This window comes from Gopherus flavomarginatus, chromosome 3 (genome assembly GCF_025201925.1).
Source record: "Gopherus flavomarginatus isolate rGopFla2 chromosome 3, rGopFla2.mat.asm, whole genome shotgun sequence".
Classification (NCBI taxonomy): Eukaryota; Metazoa; Chordata; order Testudines; family Testudinidae; genus Gopherus; species Gopherus flavomarginatus.
The window spans coordinates 48,786,817-48,809,576 of record NC_066619.1 but is presented as its reverse complement, the minus strand read 5'-3'; the positions used below and the strand labels follow the sequence as shown (position 1 = coordinate 48,809,576).

The window sequence follows — 22,760 nt, the reverse complement described above, 5'->3', positions numbered from 1 at the left end:
GTTCTGGTGTGTATGTGTTCACTCTGGTGGGTTTGGAACAGGTGTCCCTGGGATGGAAGGGACTTTCCCTGCTGCATTCCTGCATGTGCCTTCTCTTGGTCAGAGCTGCCTGCAGAGCAGACTCCATTTTGGCCACGAGAGCACTAAAGTTACATTTGTTAACACCCATTTAACTAAACTTTATCCTTACCCCTTTTAATAAAGGAGTTAGAGCTCACTATAGACATGTTCTGAGTTACCCTCCAGAAAAAACACGGAGTAACAGACTTCACATATATAAGGTAAAAACATCTTCTTCAAGCCTCCTTTATCTTACAGAAATAAAGGCACAAGCCCAATTTTAAAAAAATCTTAGCACCTTTAAAGAGATCAAATAGGCCTGAAACGTGAATGCACTGACAGCAGCCAAAGGCTAAACACTACAAAAATGCTTTGAAGTCCCCAGAGACCAGAGGCTAGATGATGCTCAGAGCCTCATTTATGCAACTGGATACAACATCCACATAGAAGCAGGCCACAGGGCCAATAGCTTGGGTGTGCTGCTCAAGCAAGCAGCACTGGCCTCTCATTCACCCGGTTGCAGCTGTGCAGTGAATCTACTATCCAAGGGTGCTGAGAAAAATTGCAATATCCACTTTGTAGTGAGTGGCATCTTGACGAAAGAAAATGCAACTTTCAAAAGGATGCAGGGGGTTAAAAGATGGACAAAGTTGTTCAAGTGTCCATATGAGCTGGGATAAATGCTGCAAAAGTGCTGGCAGATCTTGGGGGACTTCTCAGATGTCTGGTGCTTTATGACTTAGAACTTTCACACTAGCCATCTGATCACAGAGCTAGTAGCGTGTATCTAAAAGTGACATGGGTATCGTTCTACAAAAGAATACAATAGCTTTTAAGCGATTTTTTTGAAATAACAGTGAGCCTACCTTATTCCACACATACTTCCAGCTCACAGAAATGTCATTTCCTAATAGTGCCTTAACCCATTGAACTGGATTTCCATAAGTTCTATTGTCGCTCGTTCTGATTTTACCATCTTCCAAAAGAGTGACTTTATGGCTGAAGTCCTAACAATGAAAATTAAGAAAAAAATTACAATTAAATTGACAAATTAAAATTAATATCCTTTAAATTTAAGCAAAATTCTAAAAGTTCATATGAACTGAAAAGTTGCAGCTAGCTATTTTGCATCTTTTCTTTATTCTAAGGTTTTTATGCAGCAACTCATACCACAATCTTAAATAGAAATAAATAAATATTTCAGTTGTAAACTGAGATAAATTTCATTGTATGAGCAACTTTAAAAAGCCAACACAAACACTATCCAAATCACTATCTGCACAAATATTAAGCTTGATAATTTAAAAAAAATAGAGAATTTGATGGTCTTCAGACTATGCAATGTTAATTAGGCGAGAATATAAGTATAGGTGCTTTAATAATACTAAGAGTATGATCCTGCAAACACCTATGCAAAGAAGTAACTTTGCTTATGTATTTACAGTGTAGTTAACATGCAGCATGGCTTATACTGCTTATTGACAGTACAGTATCTACACTGGGCTTAAAATTAAGTTCAGATAACATAGTTAAGCAAGGTTTAAACTAAACTGTGCTCTAACAAGGTTAGGCTGACTGATGTGTATGAGGTCAAACTGTTAAACAAGAGATGGACTTGACAATGTAACATTGGTCCACCCTCCATCCCCTCTCTCCCCAGAGGCAATCTCCTCAAAATTTGTGACTTGGCTCTATGTTTATAGAGTGTCTGAATTGGAACACACTAAATCCAAGCACCTTGAGGAAACCTGACTTCAGATCTCAACTGTACAGCTTGGGCCCATCTCTGGTTAGAACAGTGTTCAAAACTGCACCCTGTGAACCCAAGGTAAACCCTAAGTAAGTACCACAAACTCAATGCATCTCACTACCATGTGGTTTTCCATAATCACAAAGGAGAAAGGAGAAAGTTTTTTTGTGCTTTTCCTCTGCACAAAGCAACAGACCTAAGCACTAATCCCTATGGTATCTACTGCATCCCATAGGATGAGTGAGTGCTATTCTCATCACGGTGCAGAAATACAGCTCTTCTACACCTAAAATAGCTACATTCTCTTCCTCAGGTTGCAAGTGTTAAAGGCTAGGGTCAATATTGGAGATCATAACTAGAAGGGTATTGAGACACTGCAACAGGCAAACTGAGTTCTTCATCCTTCAGGCTGGGTCATCACATGTTCTGGAGCAATATTACAAATCTTGTCCATAAAGGAAATGATTGCATATACTGATGGTTGACATGTGACCCAATATAGAGGAGGTCTGTGTCCAACTTAAGAGACTTTCATGTCAGGTAGCATGATGATGCATAAAATGGCTCTTCCATCAAGAGAGGCTCTTCCATGGAAGAGAGTCAGTGGGCCACAGGTGCAGACAAGGAACCCTTCCCCTACTTGGGTCCATAGGCGGCGGGTGTAAGAAGCCCAGAGAGGCTAAGCCTCATCAAACAGCCGGCCTGCCGCCTTTGGTCCACCGCCGCTGAAAGGGCACCTTGGCCATGGTCCTGCCCATGCTCTGCCCCAAGGCCTCGCTCCCACTCGTCGCCTTCCCCCTGAGGCCCCACCCTCACTCCACCTCTTTCCATCCCCACTCTGCCCACATGGGACTGGGGGGATGAGGTGAAGAGGCGCGTGGAAGTGGTGATTGGCTGGCTGGCCACAGGGAGGAGGCAGAGGAGGAGGCAAGCAGTGTGCAGCAGGCTGGCAGCGGGGCCTGGAGAAGGGTGTGAAGCAGCAGGCAGGGGGACCTCGGGGCTGAGACAGGAGTGGGAAGGGGCCACGTGGGGCTGGGGTGGAGCAGCGTGGGACTTCAGGGGAGGATGAAGCTGAGCATGGGCAGGCCTTGAGGGGACGGGACACATATTTGAAGGCGGGGGCTTGATCTTGTTCTTAAATATAGGGAGCACATTACTGTGTCTCTTGCACCATCAGCTAGCATAGAAACAAGAGAAATAACTTATTTTTCAAACTGTTCAGCTGTTTCAAACATGCTCATTTATCTAATAGTGGGATCAATCCCTAAGGGCTTGTCTGCACTACCGATTAAGTTGATGTAAGTTACATCACTCAGAGGTGTGAAAAAAAACACTTCCTTGAGTGATGTAACTTACATCAACTTAAAGCAGTGTCTACAATGTGCTATGTCAGCGGGAGATGCTCTCCCACTGACATAGCTTCCACCTCTCATTGAGGTGGAGTAATTACGTCGACAGGAGAGCACTCTCCCGTCGACATAATGCGCCTTCCCCAGACGCACTACATCATCGCCGCTGCATTGATGCAGCAATGCTGATTTAGCATAGTAGTGAAGACAAGCCCTTGGTGTTATATTTTTGGCCTAAAGAACTTGACAGTGTCCTCCTAAATATCACATTTAGTCATAAAAAAACTAAAAGCCACCTCTGAACTTTCAGAATCAAATATTATGCAGCCTAAAGGACCAGCAAACCATTCCATTTTGCTGCTAGCAATGACAGTAAATGTTAAATAATAGAAATTGCAACCAAAAGCTGTTTAAATATACAGTATTCTGAATGCTGCTATTTGCTACATGGTTTGGAAGAAGGCATTTCAGCCACTGAAATGCTTTCTTATAAGACTCTTGGTAGAAAATAGTTTTAAAAGCTCATTTGTAAATATTAAATAAAAATTCAGTATTATGTGCTGAAGATACTGAATAACGAGATTAAGGAAACACTTGAACACATTTCTAAATTAAAATACTATTATGCTGGGATATGGGCAATTACACCACCTTGCTGACACTGTTAGGTGTGGTAACTGCCATCCATTTAGGCTAAATGAGGGAATAATTAAAGGCCCTTTTGTTCAGTGTTAGCTGAATGGAAAACACCACCCAATGAATAGACCACATGCAAGCCTGGGCAGTGGCAGGGCCATGCAGTCTAAGGGGTTTATGGTGATCTCATAACAAATACAGGGGTGGCAGACTGACTTTGGACTTATCTACACTGGGAAGTTGTCAACAAAACGTTTGTCTTTCACAGGTACTTAAAAAAGACACCCCCCCCCCCCCCACGAAAGACAGAAGTTTTGCCAGCGCAAGTGGCAGTGTGAATGCTGCACTCTCCTGCCAACAAAGCTAACGCCGCTCTTGGGGCTGGAAGTATTTTGTCGGCAAAAGTGCTGATACAGTGCCAACAAAGAGCGTTTACACACACTGACTTTTAGCAACAAGGCTGTGTCGACACAGCCATGTCGTGAAAAGCTGCGTGGGGTAGACAAGCCCTTCACTGAAGCTGTGTGTATGGAAGCAGCAGCAAAAACCCCACAGAAGTACACACGGAAGTGAGCAAGGAAGTCCCACTTGTAGTGTGGCCATGAGAAAAAGCTAAAAAAAAGTGCTTTAGGGTAGAGTGCTGGCTGGAAAAAGGCTTGGAACTGAACCATAAATAAAACAAAAAATAAGGGAAAACTGTCTTCTGTTGTTCAATTCCTATTGTGTCCAGGGCAATCTGACTTTATGTACATTCTTTGTAACTAAATAGGGCTGCATTAAAGAAATACCTGACTACCATCAATTTCTTCTCTTAACAGAAACTATCAACAAAACTTGAATTTTGGATAACTGCTCTGATAAAAAAAGGTAGCAGTATTTTTTTTTCCTCTACAGGTTTGAGGAGTCCAGACTATCCCTCCTGTTCCATTTCAAACACCTGCTGATGATGACCATGATACACTGATGATGACCATATTTCAGCACTGAAAACTGGCAACCGTCTCTTAATGGAGTCCCAATTTTTCTAATATTGCATGTTTTAAATAGTCTTTTGTCTGACAGGTTACAAGGATATTTAAAAAAACCTTCTGACGAAGTGGGTATTCAACCAAGAAAGCTCATGCTCCAAAACGTCTGTTAGTCTATAAGGTGCCACAGGATTCTTTGCTGCTTTTACAGATCCAGACTAACACGGCTACCCCTCTGATAAAAAAAACCTTGTAACTTTAAAATATACAGTTGAGGTGGGGGGGCGGGGAGAACAGGTCTCTACTTAGCCTTCTTCCAACAAGCTCTGGTCTCCAAGCAAAGGTCACGGAGGAATAACTTCATCAATAGAGAGGATGGGGTGGGCCACTAGAGTTGGCTGTTCAGACAGGAGTTTATTTTGATATTGACAGATTAATGTAATACTCAAACTGCTTTGGTACAGTATAATGTTCAATATTTAATCAAAAATGATTAAAGGTCTAGAAAACATGACTTATGGGGGAAGAATGAAAAAAGGGTGTGTTTAGTCTAGAGAAGAGAAGACTGAGAGGGAATATAATAGTTTTCAAGTACATAAAAGGTTGTTATAAGGAGAAGGGAGGTAAATTGTTCTTGTTAACCTCTGAGGATAGGACAAGCAGCAATGGCCTTAAATTGCAGCAAGGACAGTGTACTTTAGACATTAGGAAAAACTTCCTGTCAGGGTAACTAAGCACTGTAATAAATTGCCTAGGGAGGCTGCAGAATCTTCATCATTGGAGATTTTTAAGAGCAGGTTAGACAAACACCTGTTAGGGATGGTTTAGATAATATTTAATCCTGCCTTGAGTCTAGAGGTCCCTTCCAGTCCTATGATATTATGATTTCCTACATTATGTGGTTTATTTCTTTTCATTATTTTCTAATATTTACATTATTTTGGTGGTAAACCAGTTACCTGCAGTTTGAATTCTAGAACATTTTCTCCTGGCTTAATCTTTCCTAATTCAAGCAGATCTTTCAGTCGATTTTTTTTCCTTCTATTTCCTCTGCAGTTCAATTGCTGTTGTTCACTATCCTGATTATCAGAGTACTGTGAAGAATTTTGACAGCTATTTACTGGATAAGGTACATATGAGACCAAACCTGTAGCATTACATGAGGTTCTATTATTTTGGAAGATATTTTGCTGAAGAGTAATAGGAGAGATTTCTGCAGATCCTGACACCACTATTGATTGCTTCTGGGAAGCTTCATTCCTATGTCCACATCTCTGCAGAGTCTTACCAGTGAGAACCTGTTGACTATCAGCAATTGGCTGATGGATATTATTATTGATAACAAAGCTTTCAGCTTCTGAAATATTTAACATGCTGGTTACTGGACTGGGATTTGGAGACTTGCTTCCTTGTACTGCAATTGCTATATAATTATTTTTTTCTTGCTGTGAGCACTTTGTTGGAGTAACGCAACTAATAGGTTCTGACGGCAATGTTACCATTTCTATAGTATCTATGGATTTTGATGTCTTATCAAAGGTATATTCTCTAACCTTGTTTTCATATGTCAAAGCATGGGAAGAAACTTCTTTGCTTGTACTTGCCTCTTCATTTGCTCCTGTCTCATCTAAGCAGCTGTTTGGATGTTGGCTGTATTCTTGATCTGAAAATTTACCTTCTCCAGGGAGAAGTATTTCCACTGGGTTTCCATTAGCCAATTTGGCACCAGGGTCTATACTTACTGTTACTACATTAGGATGAACTATTTCATCAACAGTCAGATCATCTCTGTTGTCCTTTTCCTGAGAAATAATTGAATTTGGGATTTGTTTTTTTGAACATCTAGAATACACTTGCTTTGCTTTCCTATAGTCTTTTATTTTTTGGCCTAGTTCTTTCTGTTTTTGTGCCACAACCAAAAGACTCTTTTGCCTAGAAGCAAGTTTAACTAGTTGTTCCCTCAGTGCTCCTTGTTTAAAAGACTCCACTGAAGCCCTATAGGAAATAAAACAAACAAACAAAAGATTAATTCAGAACATAAAATACAAGAGAGAGAGAGAGAGAGAGAGAGAGAGAGAGCGAGAGAGAGAGAGAGAGAGAGTGTGTGTGTGTGTGTGTGTGTGTGTGTGTGTGTGTGTGTGTGTGTGTGTGTGTGTGTGTAAAAACCTCTAAAGACACGGAAATATGTTAACAGGACTCTGCCGAGGCCCAAACATTGAACAACCTTTTTATTGTTTGTACAGTTTATGGTTCAAATCCTAATCCTTATGCATAATAAACAGTGTGCAGAGAAACCCTATAGAGGTCAGAATCTTCCTCCTCAGCCTGGAGGCAGGATGTGAAGAATCTTGACCTATCATGCATCCCTACGAGTGGAATTGAGAAACTCGATCCACATAGTCACTGGCCAATTCCCTGCCCTCATATCACCAGAGGCCAGTGCACAGGGGATATATAAATCTTCTGGGTATTCCTCTAGATCCTTCTTCTCACAACACTGGTTTATTGCATTCAGGCCTTTTGCAGCCCTCACTTGGGCCCTGATTCTGCAATGAGCTATGCAAACTCATGGGCCTGGGTGGAACCATACTGAAGTCCACAGAGCTCCGCACAGATGCAAGAGTCTGCCAGGATTTGACACTGTGTAATCTTTCTAATAAATGTTATTTTGTAAAACAAATGCTTTCATATTCTTTATCCAAACCTCTGCTCCCCAAAATTGACATTAGCAGCTCGGAATTCATGACCTGCTATGAAGTGATAATTGTGTGTGCGCGCATGTGTGCATGTAAACTTACATAATGAATGAAAATTGCAGTAAGAAGAGAGATTTCAATTTCAATCTTCTACTGGGTTACTATAAGTAGAAGTAAGTAAAGGAATTATTTTTAAAATTGTGAAAAATATCTTGATAATATCCTCTATATACAACTGATTTCCATGAGTGTCATAGCCAGCTCATGGGTGGCCAGACCTATTAGTCAGATCCAAAATCCACAGTCATGAACCAGGAGTCAAGGACCAACCTGATTTGGACACCGGGAGGTCAGAAGTGGGTGTGGGGAGGAGGAAATGGAGGTTAGAATCATGAGTCGGGAACCTGAGTCAGGCCAGGTCAGGATACTAGGAGGTCAGAAGCAGGAGACAAACTGGCGGTCAGGAACCACAAGTCAAGTCAGGTCAAATGCCAGGAGATCAAGCTGGGGAAGCAGGAAGCACAAAGCACACTATCCAAACCAGGATGGAGCCCAATTGTTTGGAAATATTCCTGTTCCTGCTGCTGGCCTAAGAAGGGCTAGCAGGCCAATCAGCTGCTCTGGGACTCCACCAATCGGACCTTGGGACTGAGTCTCACATTGGGTTTGGGCCCAGGAACATAAAGTCTAGTTTCCAAGAGGGTCTGTCCATGCGGAGCTATCTTGTTGAAAGCTGTAGTTGCATCTATGAAATTGTCCACTGCTCCAAAATCAATGAAGGCCTGTTGGAGGAGAATCAGGGCCGGCTCTAGCCATTTCACTGCCCCAAGCACGGCGGCACGCCGCGGGGGGTGCTCTGCCGCTCGCCGGTCCCGCGGCTCCGGTGGAGCATCCGCAGGCACGCCTGCAGGAGGTCCACCAGAGCCACAGGACCAGCGGACCCTCCACAGGGATGCCTGCGGGAGGTCCACCAGAGCCGCCTGCCGCCCTCCGGGCAACCGGCAGAGCGCCCCCCGCGACATGCTGCCCCAAGCACCCGCTTGGCACACTGGGGCCTGGAGCCGGCCCTGAGGAGAATCAACTGGGAATCCCCTAGGATGCACAGCTGGATAGTAACCTGCAAATGAGAAGCCCCTGGATAGGCATCAGGGTGCCTCTCAGTGAGAAATAGGTTATAGGGAAGTTCTTTTCTCTCAAGACCCATGCCAGTCTTCTCCCCCACAATTCCAGGGCTGGCTTGTGTCCCCAAGCTTCTTAGTGTTTGCAGTGGGCAGGCCAAGATGGTGTTGCCAGGCTCACCACAGAAGAGTCACAGGTGGCACTGACTGGGCCATTTCTTTTCTTCAGATGTGAGTTGCTGATGAGACAGAACTGCTTGCATGTGTTCAGCAGGTGATACAGAAGCTGATGTTACTGTACCTGGGCACCAGGGCTGCAGAGAACTTCTTTTCTTCTCCCTTCATTCCTCTAGCCGATTATATATGTGGATGATAAGGTCCATCAGGGTATCTGGGCCCTTAGGCATCTCTATGGGGGCCAGTTCAGCTTTGATTTCCTCCCACAAGCCCCACTGGAACTGATACTGCTGCTTTGTTTCACTCTTTATCTGCTATGAGGCAGCGGAAGTGCACTGAATAGGAAGCCACTATGCCTTGCCCCTGCCTGAGTCCCCTCAGAGAGGCCTCAGGCATTCGAGCTCAGTGCAGATCATGGAAGATGGTTGACTTCAATTAGAGAAAGGTGTCTCAGTTTGACAGCACTGGGCTATGGCCTTCCAGCCAGGGTGGAGGACCAGTCTAACACAGCTTCCTGTCAGCAGGCTGATTACCAGAGGCACAGATTTGGGAATGCATCAGAAACTGAAGGTCGTGGTTCCTGTCAAACCATTTGGGCAAAGGGATTGCAGGCCCCTATATGGGGAAAGACAATGCAAGCTATGTTTGTAGCGTGGTGTTCTCAGTGCTCAGCTGCTCTTTTGCTCTACAAAATGGCATCCTTTGCACAGCATGACCTCGCATGTACCATACGCATGGACATGCAGTTTGGAGGATGCTATTTTGTAGAGCATGATGGTGTTCTCCATGCAGCGTGACCTCATGCATACCATGCATGTGAGGTCATACTTTGTGCAGGACACCATTTTGCTCTAAAAAATGGTATCCTCCATGCTAGAGTCCTGAGACGAAACAATTCATTCAAATGGGCTCATGCCAATAACAGGTTTGGAAATCCCTCGATTGGGCTGCGTGTGATTTTTTTTCTTCCAAAAGAATTATACCAGTAAAAACTCTAGATTATAAACATCTTATATTGTATAGCTTGTTCTATTTCCTGAATCAGAATAAGCTGTATCAGTGTAAGCCATTTTATACCAATATAACTGTGTCCACAGGAGAGCTTGTTTTCATTTTTTTCTTCCCTGCTTTAATTATACATTAAAGCAGCAAAACTTTTCAGTATAGACAAGGCTTAAGAGAAAGTACCATGAAAAGAAGATACTAGTGACTTCAAAGTAAGCACAATAATGAGCCCCATTTCAACTACTTTTCACATTATGTGTGGCTCAGCTGAATGAAGGATGGGAAAATGGTTTACATTATGTCCCCTTATTTACAAAAGGCTATATGCTAGTTGGTTACAAAATTAAAAGTTCACAACAGAAATAATCAAATGGAAGTGTAAAGCTGACATGCAGTTCATTACACATGAAAGATAGCAGCTGTATTGGTTGCAGCACATTTTCAACACCTCAGAAATATTTATCAGTTCAGTGCTATAGCACATGGCTTCACTAATAACACGCAAAGATTGTGTGATAGGCTTGTGCAAATGTTAAATCAGCTGTAATTACTTGTCTAACTATTGAGGGTTTGTCTATATGAACACTTAGTTTGCAGGAAAGTAGGGTGTAAATCTAAAAATGTGTGCATTTTGATCTGTGAAATGGGAGTAGATTAAAGCACATTATGGAACTTTTAGTGCATGGTAGCAGGGTTCACACAGACAATTAATGCACAGCAGGCTAATGTGAGATAGATTTACACTCTAATTTACTGCAAATTAAGTGTTCATATAAACAAGCCCTAGTTTATTCACAGGAATGATCGTGGAATGTTAATTCCTTTTCACATAAAAGCCTCACTTTTTTTAACTACCTATTTTATGTATATATATTATCTCTTATGGGTGGCGCATGAACTGCTTACTGGGGAAGGCTAGCCCACCATTCTGCCCCTTCTACCCCGGCTTCTCCCCTTCAACGCCCCCTGCCAGAGCCCAGACCCTCCCCCCAATGGCCGCCGCTTCCCCTCAAGGCTAGCAACCCCAGCCCTGGAGCACCGGGAGGTCAGGTGGCGTGGCCACAGCCTTCCCAGCCCTGGAGCACTGGGTAGGCAGGGCAGGGTAGCCCCAGAACCAGCACCAGCCCTAGGCAGGGCCATGGCACAGGGACAGGGGAACTGGCAGGAGCGGGTCTGGAAGAGGAGTGTGGGTGGGGCCATACCTGGCTGTTTGTGGAGGCACAGCCTTCCCCAGTTTATAATACCCACTGTCTGAATGATCTGTGGAATGAAGAGTGGGTTAAGGGCTTGGATTGGACTCAAGAGCTGTGGGTACAATCCCTGACACAGCCAGAGATTTCCCCTGTGACCATGGGAAAGTAATCTAATATCTCTGTGCCTCAGTTTCTAATCTTCTGTCATATCCCTTTATCTCAACTCTTATCTGCCTTTTTATTTAGACTGCTCTTTGGGGCAGGAAAAATCTCTTATGTGTTTATACAAATATTTTATTTGTTAGAGTAAGCCAAATCCTGAAATTCTCATGCAGGCACAAACTCTCACTGATGCCAATAGAGCTATACTTGATAAAAGACTGAGTTAGGACCACACAATTTTGCCTTCGTGTTACTGCTTGCTGGCCTTCTAACAAGATCCATTTGTGATGTTTTTAAAAAATAAACCTTTAATAAAACCACAGATTACATTTCACTTACCTGTATTTTTTAGCTAGGACATCCCTTTCTGCTTTCTGTTTAGCAAGCACTTCATTCAAAGTGTCTTGTATCTGCGATAGGTCATGAATATACAGTCCTGTTCAGCATTAAAAACATAGTCAAAATTATTATTAAAATGAGAGGCAGAATTATGATTATTACAATTACTGAGGCAGCAAAAGCAAAGCTGGAGAATGAAAATATTGTTATGGCAACAAGTGATACTGTCATGTACATTATGAGTTATTGCTGTATAAGTACTCAAGATGAAATTCTCCACAGGAAGTTATATTTAACTACTTACATTTGAATAGCTCAAATTTTAAGAAAGTATAGAAATGCAGTAGCCACACCCAGACCGTAATTAAGGGAATTGTGTAGGTTAAAGCACACTCTTTTGGCTGGACACTGCAGGGGGACACCTATATGACTAAGGGGTTAGAATATGCCTTTCGCTAACCAGAAAAGAAAGTGTGAGTTCTGAGGAGGCCTGGAGGGGAGTGCTTTTATTGCCCATAGCAGGTGGACTCATGGAGTTGACCCATGGCAGGCACAGATAAGGTTTGCTCCCGCTAATGAATGAAATCTTTTTGAGGTCCTTTGAAATCAATGGAGTTACGCTGACAAACACCAGCTCAGGACCAGGTCCACTAAGACTATAGAAGCAAGAATTTCATATATTTAGTATTTTATATATTAGAGAACAGCCTGGATTTTTATTGCTCTGCGTCAAATATGACATCTGAATCAATGTATAATAGTTTCACATACTGTATTAAAACATACATCACAGAAAAAGACTGTAAAAGAAAAATAGATTAGAAATTGATTAAGTTTGCTAGCTGTAGCCCTCTGTGAAACACAAGGAGGAACAATTTTTAAATGATCCTATTAGATGCCCTCTTTTCTTTGGCCTACAATACAACAGAAAATTGAAAGGTCTCAACTGGCACAGATTTTACAACATCACAAGCGCAGTTACCAACTATGAGCCAGGGACCTCTAGGTGCCAACTGGCAGAGTGCACAGGCATGCAAAGGGGTTACAGGGCAACACAGTAGTTTGTCAAAGAGTGTCAAGTAAGGTCTCTGTTGAAAGCCTTTCTCACACTGCTCATCATAGTCATTGTGAAATGCATAGTATGTGAGGAGTTATGTACATATACTGAAAACTGTGCTCTTGAGGTATGTAAGACAGGTCACCAGAAGGTGATAAACAGGTTCTGTTCAGACAAGGAATAAAAGAGATTTATTTCCCTGGCTGACCATTGTGTATCTTACAACAGAATTCTATTTGCATACAGAATCACCAGCTAATCAACACTACAAAGTCGAAAAGCGATCATGAAATTAAAAGAAAGGAACACACTGCAGGATAGTGTTTGGTTTATGACTAACATGAAAGAATTAGTCTGCTATATCAGGAGAATGCAAGGAGATGCCAAAGGTCTTTAATCTAGGATGTAAGCTCTTTGATAAATAAGCGTATACTTACTTTCACGATAGACAAATCTAAAGGCAGTGTGCTAAGTGGAGCTATGTACTATGGTGTAACTGGAAAGGTGCAGTGTATTTTTCCTTTGGGAACAGAAGGTCTGGTAATTCTGTGAGTGTCCAATGATTGGTGGCTGGACACTGCAGGGGGACACCTATATGACTAAGGGGTTAGAATATGCCTTTCGCTAACCAGAAAAGAAAGTGTGAGTTCTGAGGAGGCCTGGAGGGGAGTGCTTTTATTGCCCATAGCAGGTGGACTCATGGAGTTGCCCCATGGCAGGCACAGATAAGGTTTGCTCCCGCTAAGGGCAGGTGGCAGAAAGATACCTCACAACCCTAGGGATCCGTGGGAAGCGTCACACCAACATGTCCCTGTGGATGCCAGTGGGGTGATATGATAATCAAATATAATCAAGGCCATTAGTAAACAGGAAATACACAATTTGTATTTCTATCAACCATTATACTTGAAAATGGAACATTGCAGAATGAAAAAAACAACCCACAACTCACAGAATGTGTCCAGAAAGCTGATTTTCTCATTTTACTGAGCATTGCATGTATTTATTTATTTATTTATCAAAATAAGGGAAATGTGAACACTGGGTTTATTAAAGTGACAGATCACAGTACTTCTAAGAGCTGAGTATACTGCATGTAACTGTGTTGCTAATTTATCTTCATAATAATCCCAATGCACCTTTATACTGTTGATCATTCTTGTGCTCTTCCTAAGTAACTACTACAGCTTATGTTAAAAGGTGCCAAACTATTAGGTGGTTTTGTCACAACAGACTTAAAGACCATCATACCCATTTCTCTTGTGACCTTAGCCAGAGAAAGTCTGATACTCCTTATTTCTATTTTATGAAACTGGGTCTCCGCTTCAGTCACATAGGAGCCTGTCTGGTTATTCAAACACATGGAAATGTAACCATTTTGAGCAGTAGTTCTCAAATTTTATTTGTTTCTCTGAAGCTCCATGGGTTTGACTGAATATTCTACCACTGCTGAGCAACCGACTGTAGATATGTCTGAAAAGCTTTTATATACAATCACCTGAGTCTTTTTTTCATCCCCTTTCTCTATGAACAAGAACAACTTTTTCCCTAGTTCACATTTCTTTTAACGGGGCTCTCTTGATCTTTGCAGGACCTCAAATTTAGTTAGTTTAAAAGACGTGGTTATATTTATCTTGGGTTTACACTAGCGTCTGCTAGTGTAAACCTAAACACTGAGCCCCAGCAATGGAAATTACACTAGAAGTGGTTTCAATAATGGAAAATAGCTATAATTTCTTTCTTTTGCGGAATAGGATGATCACAGAGGGTCAGACCTGCCCGAAAATGGACAGCACCAGCTGGGAAGGCCACATGTCAAGTGAGGCCAGGAGATGCACTGTTTAAATACATTCCCTCAGCAGCAGCTGTCAGCTTGGTTCCTCTGAATCTCCAGCAACAAACTAAAGCTGATCTGCACCAGCAGAAAACCTGAGGTGGTAGGAGATCTGTACCAGCAGGTATCTTCTTTTTAAATTAATCTTTCGGGCAAAAGTAACTTCCGCCTTCAACTGCCATCACTTATGAATCAGCCCCATCATTTCCCCTAACACATTTTTTATTTTTTGCCATAAAATGTTTTGGGTCCCTACAACTATAATTGCACTGGAATGAATATGCTGCATTCATTTGTGCATATATATGCATTGTTCTTCTTGGCTATGGAGGGGCTCCAAAACAACTATATCCAATCATGAATAAGAGACCACTGTCAATAATATTGGACTTGAGTTACTGAGCACTGTGTGACTATTGATTGCTGTTGTTCTTATTCAGATATTCATGTTTATGGCTAGCCTGATTTGTTTAAACTTAAAAGGTAATATTTCCATACTGCCAAATAGTTAGTTTCACTTTTTATCATCAGGTATATTGCAGATATGACTGAAAGTACCCTGAAAGGTACGTACACCAAAAGTTGAGAATCCCTACTTTAAAAGTCTTGAATTAAATACTATCCTAGAACCTTGCATGGTGACAGGTTTCAGAGTGGTAGCTGTGTTAGTATCAGCAAAAAGAATGAGAATACTTGTTGCACCTTAGAGACTCACAAATTTATTTGGGCAAAAGCTTTTGTGGGCTAAAACCCACTTCATCGGATGCATGCAGTGGAAAATACAGTAGGAAGAGAGAGACACACAGAGAACATGAAAAAAATGGGTGTTGCCATACCAACTCTAATGAAACTAATCAATTAAGGTAGGCTGTTATCAGCAGGAGAAAAAAAAGCTTTTGTAGTGTAATCAGGATGGCCCATTTCAAACAGTTGGCAAGAAGGTGTGAGTAACTGTATGGGAAAAATTAGCACGGGGAAATATGTTTTACTTTGTGTAATGACCCATCCACTCCCAGTCTTTATTCAAGCCTAATTTAATGGTGTCTAATTTGCAAATTAATTCCAAAGTTCTGCAGTTTCTAGTTGGAGTCTGTTTTTGAAGTTTTTTTGTTAGCGAATTGCGACTTTTAGGTCTGTAATTGAGTGACTAGCCGTCATCTTCAGCCTCCAACTAAAACCTCTCCAGCGTATCATCAAGGATGTATGAAAGTATATTTCTTAGCAATATACTAGAGTAATGATTGCAAACAGAGCAATAATGAAAATTGAACTTGAATTCACAACTACCTTCATCTTTTGGGTTTCTTACTTCAAACAGCAACAGTTTTTCCTGCTTCTTTTCTATATCTTGTAATGTGGCAATGATGGACTCATACTATCAAAGACAAACATTGTTAACTTTATTGTTACAGAGGTACAGACAAAGTTTTACTGAACCTAAGCAAGCTGAACCTAAATTCTGTGGCAATATTCCTGACTTCAACAGTACACTGGCGTGGTTGATTTATTTAAATAAAGAAAACAGAGGTTTATAATTAAATATGAAAATGAACCAGTACAGCAGTCCATGTGGTTTATTTTGATATTAAATTCAATCTATCTGATCTTTCCCCACATTTTACACTTTTGTTATGCCAAAGATTTTTGTACTGACAAGCCTAACTGCATCACAGAAGCTGTCAGGGGCAAAGCTGAAGATTTTGACAGCCAGGATAGGGACAGCTGTGGTTTCTGGCACTTGTAGAAAAGCAGGAGGCAGTTGAGATAAGCACATTAGCTGAGCGCTTCTGTTAAAATGATCAGCAGTGGAATAATTTATGTTGATATTTAGAACCATTTTTCAGGCTTTTTGGCAGATTTGGGAACAGAACACTGCATCAGTTTACATTTGGTTAATGTTTTCAAGGTTTCCTGTGCAACCATAAGGGCTAGAACTTTTTTTAATGAATGTTTTGTTTCTGCAGCACATTATGGGTGTTTTCAGCAGCAACTGCTGCTGCAGTGGAATGCATGGGGCTCAGATAGTTTAAAGAAAGGCATTTCCATCACCTCTAGTGCTGCGATTTGAGGTGCCACAGGCTCATATGCCTCAATGAGAGTTCTACTTTCACAGGGCCTATATTCAAATAAGCTTTGTTTTAAACCAAAATAACCTTTCATCTCTCTCCAATTAACTTGATTGCCAAGTCATTGCTTCTCAGAAGGGCCACTTTGGAAATGCTGGTGAGACACTTCATGGATCCTGGCATTTTTCATCCATATGAACAATATGAATATTAATGTAGCATGCTAATGGAAAGGAAGTATAGATGCACAGGAATCATGAACAGAAACAGATGGAGATAGATTGCACAAACTGAATTTATCTTTACTTTCTTCACACTTAGCTTCATAACATGCTGCTGCTCTCATCATGCACTTCAGGGATTATTACTTTATCTAAACACATGGTGTAAGTACATTATTCAACCAACAGATGACAATATACAGAATTGAAATGTACTGCACTGCAAAGCAATATTTAAAAAAAACTCAACATCTACACTTACTGTGCCACATTTTTCTCTGGTCATATCATGGTGCAAAACCAATGGAATATCAGTCTTTTTACAGCAATCACAATAAGTATGTGTTGGTCTTCTTGACCTAGAAGGACCTATATCTTCCCCCCGCACAATTAAGAAAACAAATATATTTCCATTATTATTTTAAAATTATATGTATAAAACTAATACAATGGAAAAGATGCCAATTATACAGATTACTAAGACTCAAAAGCAGACCATGATATAAATAAAAAATGTATATGCAAACGAGATCAAATCAAATTAGCTAAATACTACTGTTCTGGAGACTGTATTTAAGTCTAAGACCCACTAAAACATTATTCCAGTACTGAATGCAAAAACCACAAGGTTTATGTGAGTGAAATACAGACCATATACATCCTTCTTATAACTCCACTGACTTTACCAGGAAAGAATTTGTGCCACACATTCTACTATCTTAATTATATAGATAAATAACCATCAAGGATATACTACCGCTAGAAAACGCCTGTCCCTGACATGAAAACAATCAAGCAAACTTGCAGCATTTTTGAGACAAGGATGTAACATTATCATATGAACATTATGAAATAGCTAACATACCAGTAACCTCAGTTGTTGCATAAGCAACTTCACTGTCAGTAGCGCCATAAGATTTAAGCAATTCCTTCATTTTATCATTGCATGCTTCATCCAAAGCATTTTTTCCATACTTGTCCTTCTCATTAGGGTTTGCTCCATGATGTAGTAGAATATTGACTGCCTAGAACATAGTTCTTAATTATCATCATCATCATCACAGTAACCCCTTAAATGTGCTAAATGCTGTGCAGACAAATAAGATGACAGACAGTTCTGGTTCTGATGAGTTAACACTCTAACAAGACAAAGAAACACATGAAGGGAGGAGGAGTACAGCAATCTAGCTTGCAAGTATCTTTTGTATTTATTTACTTAGTTCCATGTCTTACACTTCTAATTTTTGTTTATTAAATATATGACCAATTCATAATTGCCAGTTTAGTTTGTCATCTTCATAGTGTCACTATATGCAACACATTCTCATTACGCTACAGAGAATCATAAATAAATTCCAAATTAACAGAATCTAGTAAATGTCAAATAATCATTTTGGATAAATATAAACAAGATACAGAAAATAAGTGGATTTTTGTTTCTCAGTGGTCAGTGATGGTGACTTTGGCCTCAATTCTACAAATACCTATGCACATGCCTAATTTAAACACATGATTAGTCCCATTGAAGTTAATGGGACTATTTAAGTATTTAAAGTTAAGCTGTATATGTTTGCACACATAGGCCCTACCTGCTAAAAAATTTCAGATTTACTACTCTGATTTTCCTGCCTGAATCCTCCTGGTCCACCATTCATGCCAGTGAAATCATCTCCTTCATTTTTATTTTCTGCCACAGAGAAGGTGAAAGAGATGGAAAACCTGCTCTTTTGACTAACTGGAGAAAGGATGTGTATGTTTGAATCAATCTGGCATCATCTACGCAGTTATAACTTAATGGAAGTCCCTTTGCAAAACAGCATGAGCTTTTAAGTGTCTTCTATATGGCACCCTTTCATGGCAAATATACAGGAATATTCTCATTTAGATTAATACTGTCAGCACTAATTTACACAGACTACTATTTTGGGCCTTCAAACTATCTTACATGGAGGTAAAGTGAGCGTTCAAAGGGAAAAATGCTGCTATGGGGAATGGAATGCCCTAGTACAACTGCAGAAGGTGTGTACCTCAGTGCAGATGCTCTGGTCCTTCTCAGATACCTCAGATTCCCCCTAAAGGATCAACTCATTCATGAGTTGCTCCCCTACCAAGCAAACCTCCGATCCTCTCTCTTTCTCCCTGATTGCATACTACCTTAGAAACTCTGGACCTGTAAACTTGCTGGACCTGTAAACTTCCTGTAAACTTCCTGATCTCCCACAGCTTTTCATTTAGGAAGAAAAAAATAAAGGTACTTTGTTTATCTGTAATAACAATTCTCTTACTACCTTGTTAGTACATTTCTCTGCTGAAAAGTGAAGGTGTCAAGAAAAAGAAACTAATGAAATACAGCAGCAAGACAGCTACCTGGCCATTAGCTAAACTTCTCAAGGTAGGATCTCCTTTTTATGGGTACCTCTCCCAGCATTCTTTTCTGATAGCTGATGCTTTACATTTTGCAAATACAACCAGCTGCTACCATTAAGGGCAGGCAGGGCCGGCTTTAGGCCAATTCCACCAATTCCCCCGAATCGGGCCCCGCGCCTAAGAGGGTCCCGCACCCAGTGAGAATCCCTTCCCTGGCTAGAGGTGCCTTTTTAATTTTTAGTCACCTGGCGGTGCTTCGGGTCTCCAGCAGCACTTTGGCGGCGGGTCCTTCACTTGCTCTGGGTCTTCGGCAGCACTTCGGTGATGAGTCCTTCAGTGCCACCAAAGACCTGGAGTGAGTGAAGGACCCGTCGCCGAAGACTCAGAGCACCGCCCGCTGAATACGAGCCCGTGTTTTTTTACAGGTGTGTTTTGTTGTTGTTTTGGTTTGGGTTTTTTTTTTTAGTAATCCCTGTCAGGGCCCCGTCGAAACTGTTCGAATTGGCCCCGCACTTCCTAAAGCCGGCCCTGAGGGCAGGTCTACACTAGAAATTTGCATCAGTGCAGCTGTGCTGCTGTAGCAGTCTGGTGAAGACGCTTTAAACCGACAGAAGAGAGCTCTCCTATCAGCTTAATAACTTCATCTCCATGTCTACACTAGCGTTTAGATCAGCATAACTCCGTCAGCTATGGGTGTGGATTATTCACACCCCTGAGTGACATAGTTATACCAAAGTAATTCTGTAGTGTAGACCAGGGCAATTAGCTAACTGGAATATGGCTTCAGCTTGATGCATCTCTCTCCCTTCCAGTTGATAAGTATTCATAACATGCTTTCAACTTTCTCTTAACATTGAGGAGATGGCACAATCTCACATTCATTCTTACAACAAAATTAAGACATATTTCTTCAAAGATTAATTGAAACACTTTTTAACAAACTGCTTATGATCCAAAAAATGGAGCTGTCAAAATTAAAAATGAATGCATTTTAAAAAACACTGGGTTTGAGTCTTTGTTCACTTTCATCTGTTTTAACCGAATATAACCTCATTAACTTCAGTGGAGCTACTCCTCAGTTACACCATTGTGAGAGCAAAATCAGGCCTAAAAACTGATTTTTAAAAGGTATTTAGGCACTTAACTCCCCCTGAAATGAGTGGAGTTAGACACATGAATTCCTTTAAATATGTGGCCCCCGTTGTTTAAAAATCACTTATTTCTTCAGTTACTGGCAAAGACCTGCATTTCAGGACTACAGGGTTCCGTATCTTCTTACGACAAAATTCTGATATATGTATTCAATTCCCATTATTTCAATGGGAGTTATACATGCACATCTCAAAGTAGAATTTGGTTCTTACAGTTAACATCAACAGTACATAAAGCAGCAGAAGAAATACAGCTACATGCTCTGATTTAGATGTTCATATTGTCATTGTTTGTTGCAGAAGAAACACAAAGCTGAACTTCAATTTTGACAAGTTAAAAACTTACATTTATGTATTTTTAATGAAAGTCTACACCAGCGGCGACTCCAGGCACCAGCGCTCCAAGCGCGTGCCTGGGACGGCAAGCCACAGGGGGCACCCTGCCGGTCCCTGCGAGGGCGGCAGGCAGGCTGCCTTCGGTGGCTTGCCTGCCATGCTTGGGGTGGCAAAAAAGCTAGATCCGCCCCTGGTCTACACATGTATTCTATTAATAATTTTGGATTCAGTTATTTAAACCATCGTTTTCATTTGCATGCACAATTGTGGCATTCGTATGCCCATGCTTGAAAATCAGGCCCAGGAATGGTAATGTGAGTAGAATTGTACCTTGAAATAATTGCCAGAAACTGCATCATGTATTGGTAAAGACCCATCCAGGCTTTTGCTATTAACATCAGCACCAGCTTTTAGTAACTCTAAGATCACATCAGTAAATCCCCTGTTGGAAGCTTCATGAATTGCTGTCCAGCCTAGTAAAACCAGATCAAAATTTAGATTGTGAGTCTGATGTCTGAAACCCACACAGGTCACAGACAATTATACACTTTTTTGTATTCAGTCTGGTAACTGTCAGACTTCTTTGTTTATAATAAATCTGAAACAAAGAATTACCCTGAAACACTGGGGCAATTTTTCCCTGTTGTAATTCAGTTGACTCCAAAGATAAATTTATTCCAATACTGGCTAAAGAAATGTACTATCTGCTTTTTAAATCATACTATCAGAAATAATAATAGAATAAAAATTGCAGATTAGAAATATAAGAAATCAAAAGCATTTCTAGCACTGGTGGCATCATGTGATATCAAACTTTAAACTGGCCATGGATCCAGAATGGAATATTGGCCATCCCTGGGGCTAAGGCTTGCATAGTTTAGGAGGAAATTTTACATTTAGGAGGAAAAGAAAGAAAATTCTACTTTGTAATTCAATTTAAAAAAATGGAACTGTCTGAAGTGGCTCAAAGACTGAGAGCTTGGTTCTGCATTTATACATGTGGATAACTTTACTTTTGATACTCATTTACAGTGAGTAATGCCACTGCATTCACAAGTCAAGTGGGCAAAGTGAAGGGGAGGTACATGATAAATGTGTATCACGTGTGTTCACAATTTATTAAACACCTGAGCAATTTATTAAACACCTAAGCAATTTATTACATGGATGTTGTAATACTACACCCCATATTCATCCTAGTAATATTATTTTGATATTATTATGGCATAATTGTGATGCATTTTGTACAAGATGGTCATGTAAGGTGTCATTGGAAAAGTTATGATTTGCTGAATATGATTATCTATTTATATGCATATATCATTTTTGTATCTGAAGTTCTGAATATTGACTATGTATCTGTATTTCATATGTAGTCACACCAAGGTGACACCCACTAGGCAAAATGCTTCCAGTCTAGATAACTGACTGAAGGGTCTTGTTGCAGTGCAGGACTCACCGCTGCAGCGCCTCCTGCTGGTCATCTCAGGGAATTAGCATTTCCAGCCTCTGGATCATCCTCTGCAGGCCGGTGTCCCACTGCCGCTGGCCCGTGTCCCTCCCAGGACCCGGTACCCCTTGTCTTTGGGGTGCTGCCCCCCGGCAATACCCCCACAGTCTCAGGGTCTTCCCACCCAGGGGAACTCCCAACCCTCTATCCCCACCTTGCCTCAGTCATGGGCTACTGCCAGTCACCATCTAGATCCCACTCAGTGGGGCAGACTGCAGTGTAAAAGCCACTCATCATAGGCAAGGGGGGGTTGGACCTGCTGCCTCTATCTACTACCCATGGGCTGCCCTCTGCAACTTCAATACCTAATTGGCCTTCCACTAGGCCATAGCCTAGGGGGTTTCCAGGCCAGAGCTCACTAGCTCCCTTGGCCTTCCCCCAGCCCTGCTCCACTCCAGGTATCTTCTCTCAGCTCCCTGCAGCCAAGTCCCTTCCTCTCAAAGCTAGAGAGAATCTCTCTGTGCTTCTGACCCACTGCCCTCTTATAAGGTCCAGCTGGGCCCTGATTGCACTGGCTACAGCTGTGGCTGCTTTCCCCATCAGCCCAGCCTTTCTCTGCCACACAGGGCTGCCCAGAGGGAGGGCAAGTGGGGCAATTTGCCCCAGGCCCCGCAGGGGCCCCCACAAGAAAATAGTATTCTATGGTATTGCAACTTATTTTAATGGAAGGGCCCCCTGAAATTGCTTTGCCCCAGGCCCTCTGAATCCTCTGGGCAGCCCTGCTGCCACAGTCCTCTCCCAGGCTGCTTTAAGCCCTTCCAGGTA

The 22,760-nt window shown here is 41.5% G+C and overlaps 1 protein-coding gene across 1 annotated transcript in view; it reads right to left on the bottom strand.

Annotated features, from left to right (window-relative positions):
- ANKRD31 (ankyrin repeat domain 31) overlaps positions 1–22,760 on the bottom strand; it is a 131,907-nt gene that overhangs the window by 22,801 nt on the left and 86,346 nt on the right. Inside the window, exons 17-23 of the mRNA XM_050944619.1 lie at positions 20,816–20,958; positions 17,497–17,656; positions 16,894–17,006; positions 15,632–15,719; positions 11,454–11,550; positions 5,723–6,758; positions 927–1,067 (exon numbers count right to left, since the gene is read on the bottom strand). Of these exons, the coding sequence (XP_050800576.1) occupies positions 927–1,067; positions 5,723–6,758; positions 11,454–11,550; positions 15,632–15,719; positions 16,894–17,006; positions 17,497–17,656; positions 20,816–20,958 (1,778 nt within the window). The remainder of the gene's footprint in view (positions 1–926; positions 1,068–5,722; positions 6,759–11,453; positions 11,551–15,631; positions 15,720–16,893; positions 17,007–17,496; positions 17,657–20,815; positions 20,959–22,760) is intronic.